At 38.5% G+C, this 6,000-nt stretch overlaps 1 protein-coding gene across 5 annotated transcripts in view; it reads left to right on the plus strand.

Moving 5' to 3' along the window:
• Nucleotides 1–5,755, plus strand: part of Lrp4 (LDL receptor related protein 4) — a 193,807-nt gene extending 188,052 nt beyond the window's left edge. For all 5 annotated transcript variants that reach the window (XM_022792578.2, XM_086981607.1, XM_086981611.1 and 2 more), the window contains 2 exons: nt 779–1,134; nt 1,528–5,755. In XM_022792578.2, coding sequence (XP_022648313.1) covers nt 779–1,134; nt 1,528–1,905 — 734 coding nt within the window. In that variant the 3' untranslated portion in view covers nt 1,906–5,755. The remainder of the gene's footprint in view (nt 1–778; nt 1,135–1,527) is intronic.
• The last annotated feature ends 245 nt before the right edge of the window (nt 5,756–6,000 follow it).

Raw genomic sequence — 6,000 nt, forward strand, 5'->3', positions numbered from 1 at the left:
CCGAGAGCCTCTTCAGGGCATATGGATACCAAGGAAAACCTTTTATAAACGGCTAATATCTCGGCATGAAAAGTATTATTATTTATAGAGCAACATCTATAATTTCTTAAGCAGAGTTCGATCTGGCAGAACCGTTGAGGCAAATTTGCACCCGTGGAGGCCACAGCTTGGCTTGGTAGTCTTTTTAAAAAATGCACACAGATTAGATATAGCGTCTATTAGCAAGGGGATAGTATAGAAAGCCTTTTCAGTAAATTGGACGATGCAGGTACAATATATCTGATGAAAGCCAGAAGTTACGAGATACTTAAGGTCAAAAATTGGACAGAAAAAAAAAGTAAATATGTTCGCTGTAGCAAACTGCATATATCTGCATCCAGCTAAACGGGTATTTGTATTTGTTTACAAGCCAGTATCTAACGTGATCTGCCAGAGATAGTTCGCCAGTCTTAAAAGTCCGACCTTTGAAGTATCTGCCAAAAGACGCCAGGGTTAGAATCGGATACGTCTTTAAATATCAATAGGTCCATCGGCATAGCCTACTCGTTATATCTCACCCAGAATTTTGCGATCATCATATTAATTTACAATACTTAGTTAATGTACATTTTAGTTTCGAGTAAAGTAACCTCCGGACATTGACTTGGCTTGTTTTTTTTACCCCACTTTTACTCCAAACTGTTGTTTTTATTAACACTGCGACTGGCATTTCTGCATACTGTCTCTGTGATATACCATCATTGACAATAAGAACGATACTTTTGGTACGTTGTTTCAGAAAGCAATATCCCATCAATGTACATGGTTGCAGCTAGTGTCCTTTCGCTTTTGTTCGTGGTTTTATGCGTTGCGTCAAGCGTTCGTTGTCGTTCAAAGCGACAGGGTAGTGACTACGCCGACTCGAACGACGACTCGCTCAAAGATATCAATGAAGAGCTAGACATAGACAATGTAGGACAGCACCCGTTTCACCATCACGCTGATGGACATCATCGTGGAGGAGGAAGCAGTAACTTTATTCCACCAGTGTCGCATATCACCAACTCAACAAATTCCAACCTCGGTCACAACAAACTTACCAGTGGACATGCTAGTCACACGTGGCTGCTCGACAAGACGCCTTCTGATGATCAGGTCGGCGAGAACAGCCTATAGCATAAACAGGCACCTATTGTAAAACTACGCTGATCAGGTGTCGCAGAGTATAGGTTACAGTAGAAAGAGTATTAGATGTAGGCTTAATTGTTTCGATCCTCTGTTAAGGCAGGGACCTCCCATCCTTGAACTTGATTTTTATTGCTCATCCTAACTTAGGTACGTTATTTTAAATAGAAACTATCGAAAGTACCCCCATAGACAACAATGGCATCTAATAAACTGTGCCAGTTTAATTCTCGGTTTCCTTATGGCCGATCAATTTTAATAGACATTTTTCGTTACATTTCGGAAACCGGCTATGTCAAAAACTAGGATTTCGTTTTTGAAAGTAAGTCAAACATTTACTTCCATCTAATATGATATCTTTAGAACCCTGTGATCTATAGTGGAAGCAAGAACTACGAAGGCAGCACTCAGTTGTACTCTGGAGCCGTTGACATTCCGCCAGACGCGAGCGACGACGAGCTTAACGACGACGAGGAACTCGACGAAGAAGCTCTCGAAGCTATGGACGAAGTTGAATCACTGCCGGGCGCTCCATCGCCGCCCCTATCACTCGTGTCACGTCATTCGCGGCCATCATCATTGGTTCATTATGCTACGTACACAACAACGCCACCTGTTCCTGCAGTCCACCTTGGCCCCGGTCAGCTAAGCCAATTCAGCCAACTTCTCGAGGTCGGCATCCCGGGATCGGCGGGAGGATTCCATTCGTCACACCAGTCGATCGAAACCGACATTATGTAGAAGATGGGCAAAAATTAAAAACATTACCAATGCTGACAATAGCAATATCAACGACGTATATATATATATATATATAAAAAAAAAAAACCCTTAATCTGATCTCTTGGGATTTTCTAATCTTAGGTTACCGGACATATTACGGAACTGACACTGATTTTGTACCTGGACGCTAACAACTGATCAACATAAAGTTCAGGTAGCCTTGCCGGTCAATCTAAATCAGAAAATATGGAAGCACCAGCTGAGACATTCACTCTTAGACATATACAGGAGTAGGCATAAATGGTATTCACTGATTTATCTTCCGGTGTGAGTAAGTCTATGAGAAGAAATAGATTCCTCATTGTCGAGCAGCGTACCGGTGAAGCTTCGCGGTAGCGCTGTTCTCTATTGGCGATTTAATGAGACAATTATATATGCGTACTTACATACATTCGATAATTGATTTACGAACAAGTAATTTATCCACTGGTTGCCTCACTGCCAGTTCGATTACCATGGTTAGGTTATAGCAGCGGAGCCGCATTTGGCTGATTTGTTTTCTAGACATGGATAATTAAAATGAGTGACTAATAATAAGGTATCTTGTATAAGGGTGAGATGGTTAATTCGTGCACTATACAGTATACGATTGTACGCGTGCAATATCTAAGACGTATGTACAAGACTCGAAAACGTATTTGTATTTGGGGGTGTGTATGTGTGTAGTATGTGCGTACTTTTTTGCGAACCAGAGAAAGATGTTGCTGGACGCAAAAATTACAGATGGTTAAAGATTCTCGTACATCCGAACAGCATGTTACATATGTGTTCGCATACAAGCGAGATATGCTGCGCCTCTGTGCGCGAATAAATAGATCTCTTTCTTTCTTTCTCTTTCTATATATATATATATATATATATATATATATATATATATATTTGTGCATAGTGTCCGTGTCTCATGGCACAGAAAGGCGGTCCTTATTGGAGGCTTTCGTTCGATGACCTCTCCGAAGAATAGCAATGCGATGAGATAATGCTTTTTTGAAGCGCTGACGGTGATGATGTGGTGATGAAACGTATAGGAAGAGAGAAATAGTGCGAAAGAAAGACATATATCGTAGAAGTGAGAAGCAGAGAGAAAAGCCCTCGTTTATCGCCTAGAAGATAAAGGCTGGATGATCTAAATGGATGACTAGAACTAGCTAATTAGTATAAATAAAAATGTATATAACGTATTTACTGTTAGATATACATAAGTTGACGAAAAATCAGATTAAATCATAACAGTTTTATTGTCACACATGTTGAAGCATGATTGGTCGGAGGTCATTTTTCATGTATAGCTGAGATAAAAGTGTTGAATAAAGGAAAAAAGCTATAATGAAAAGCCGATGATGATCGGTCTTTTTGGGACGTTTAGCACAGAACAGAGCACATCATTGAGCAACCAAATACTGTATAGTCAGAAGATGATAATCTCACCTCTACCTAACTATTATCTATAACCTATCTGCCCGAACTTTTCGTTCTCTTTCTGTTTTGCTATCTACGATTCCGATCTATTCCATAAACTATAATGGAACACAAAGACTGCGAGATATATATAGCGTCTTCCAAAACTATATATGTTTGAATGATTCCACTTTTTACATACTTTTCCTGGTATTGCAGATGTTCAAGATTATTACCGTTTTGGCTATTAATTCGACCTTCGGCAAGCATTTTATTAAATGTTGTCACACATTCCTAACTGATTGCAGCTTTTATATTTTCGAGTATTACCGATCTTCTGCTTTATATTTACGGTATTTTTCAGGCTTTATATTTAAGGTATCTTTGCAAAAAAGTCCATTGGCTTCAGATCTGGGGAACAGCCTCGCTCATCCCATCTGTTTGGAAGATTCTCATCAGGGTATGCTCTAATATCACAATGACAGTGTACAGACCGTTTTCACTGAAGTCCTCCCAAATGCGTGCTAAAACAGATTCTTGCCGTAGATTCAAGTAATTGGCACAGGGTGATGTACAGTCAAAAATGCAATCAATACTTTATTGAAAACACCGCACCGCATTGTATCTTTTGCTGTCTCTGCGTTAGATATATATTCACAGTTACCCAAAACGTGCAATTATATCAACTAATCGCACTATTTGAACATAACTTCATTTTCCTCAAAACGTCGTGTTCGCATGTTGTCAAGTACCATTTGCCAGATCGTTCTCTTGTCAAGATCATCTTCATTGATAGCATGTAACCTTGTAGGGATTTTATGGATGTTTTGTCATGTCCAGTAGCTTAAAATGCAGAAGGTACTTGTTTTCTTTATATGAGTTGATTATTTTGCGGATTTTTAGGATCTGTCCTTATAACATTTCTGTCCTTTTTATTGGCCTGTGAAGCTCGTTGACGTTTCCGGTCTTTTCGAGCGTTTCCTATAAACATCCTAAAAGGTTCCGTTTGTATCAAGCTTACCTTTTACCCGATTATTTGTAAATCGAATAGGTGAATCCTCCTGAAACCCCCTGCGATGTTATCCGTATCCTTCTACCTTACTTTCGTACTTCCAATAGCCTTTTAAAATAAAATTTCTTTGTTTGAAAATTAACTTTGGTCTACTCGCTGTTTACAATTGATTAGTCCAACCCTGAAGAGAGAGAACATTCAAAGAGTACTATTATGGTACGCATTTTTTAAGGCCGTGGAGCTCCTTCTCTTTATACATATATACCTATATATAGTAAACACAGAATTGAATAACTACTTTCGTCTTTATCATTGTGGCCTTTTAGTGATTTGTAAATTTCTGTTTCGTCAAATGCTACCAATGGACTAAATAACGAAAATATAAAAAATGCAAAATGGGTTCTAAATAAACGATATACTATCCGCTGTTAACCACGGGTTGTCGTTAGAAGAAGTGCAAACCCTTTTACAGGCTACTAGTTGAAAGAAATTTTTCGCTTGAGAAGTGTGTGGCAAGTTAGGGAAGTGTACGACTGATCAAACGGCGAAGCGATGCGTATTTTAATACGAAGTAAAGCAATATTTTCAATTTTATTGCACGAGTACTCATACAATCAATATATCATACCAGTAAATATATAGGCTTAGCGTGATCTAAAGGCCATGTTTTAATTCAGTCATATTTTCTTTCTTAGTATATCGACGATGTAGAACGCCGGGAAATAATCTATGATAACAATAATAGTAGGAAAAGAAGGCGTAGATCTACCACTTTTTTTTATACATACATTTACAGCTACCAGTAGGGCAAACGCGCGTGATATGGCAAAACCAACGCACCCAAAAACATACAAGATAAAATCGACAGTACAGGAAAAAGCGATAACCTTCCATAATGCGGCTTCGCCAAATATATATATATAGATGACACATTAGAGAGAGCAATCAGTACAAGATGTCAATGTCTATATTTATCTTAAATTGTGTGTGTATATATATTATAAAAAAGGGCCCTTATCGAAATGTACTTTAGTCTCAATGTACGAATGAAATCAATTTGAGACAAATCACTCACAGTCATTGGTTTTGACTCAGGCACCACCGACGGTGGCCTAAAAATTATTCGTAGCGATTGCCGATACACCTTTTTAGATAGGTAGAATAAAAGCGCAAATTACGTATCGAGGACGGGGTGATTAAAGCGCTATTATGTAAACATAGAAGTGCACGACATATATAATTGAAGTAAAGTAAGTGCTAGCTCCACTTATCAAAAGAAGAAGCAAACGGTCATACGTGCTGCTGGACACTTCGTATAGGCAATAGCTGATGAGATAATCTTGAATAATTTAGGCAGATTTTTATTATCTATGTCAATAAAATTTGTCTACGGTTACCAAACGATCAGCTGTTATGATTTTAGTTTAGTAATAGTTATTGCTATTTCAACGACGACCGTTGCGTACATAGGATGTGATGTCTTTAGTAAAAAAAAAAATGCAGAACCAAGGAAGCGTTCTCGTTTACAGGTCAAATAATATCTCAGCTTAATATTTGTGAGTAATGGCCTCAGTTGAAGATGTAAATGTTTGCGGCACGACAGATTGAAGCGCTCTGTAGAAGTCCAAGACTTTATTTGCTGGTTG

Source organism: Varroa destructor, unplaced genomic scaffold (genome assembly GCF_002443255.2).
Source record: "Varroa destructor unplaced genomic scaffold, Vdes_3.0 BEIS01000001.1, whole genome shotgun sequence".
Lineage (NCBI taxonomy): Eukaryota > Metazoa > Arthropoda > Arachnida > Mesostigmata > Varroidae > Varroa > Varroa destructor.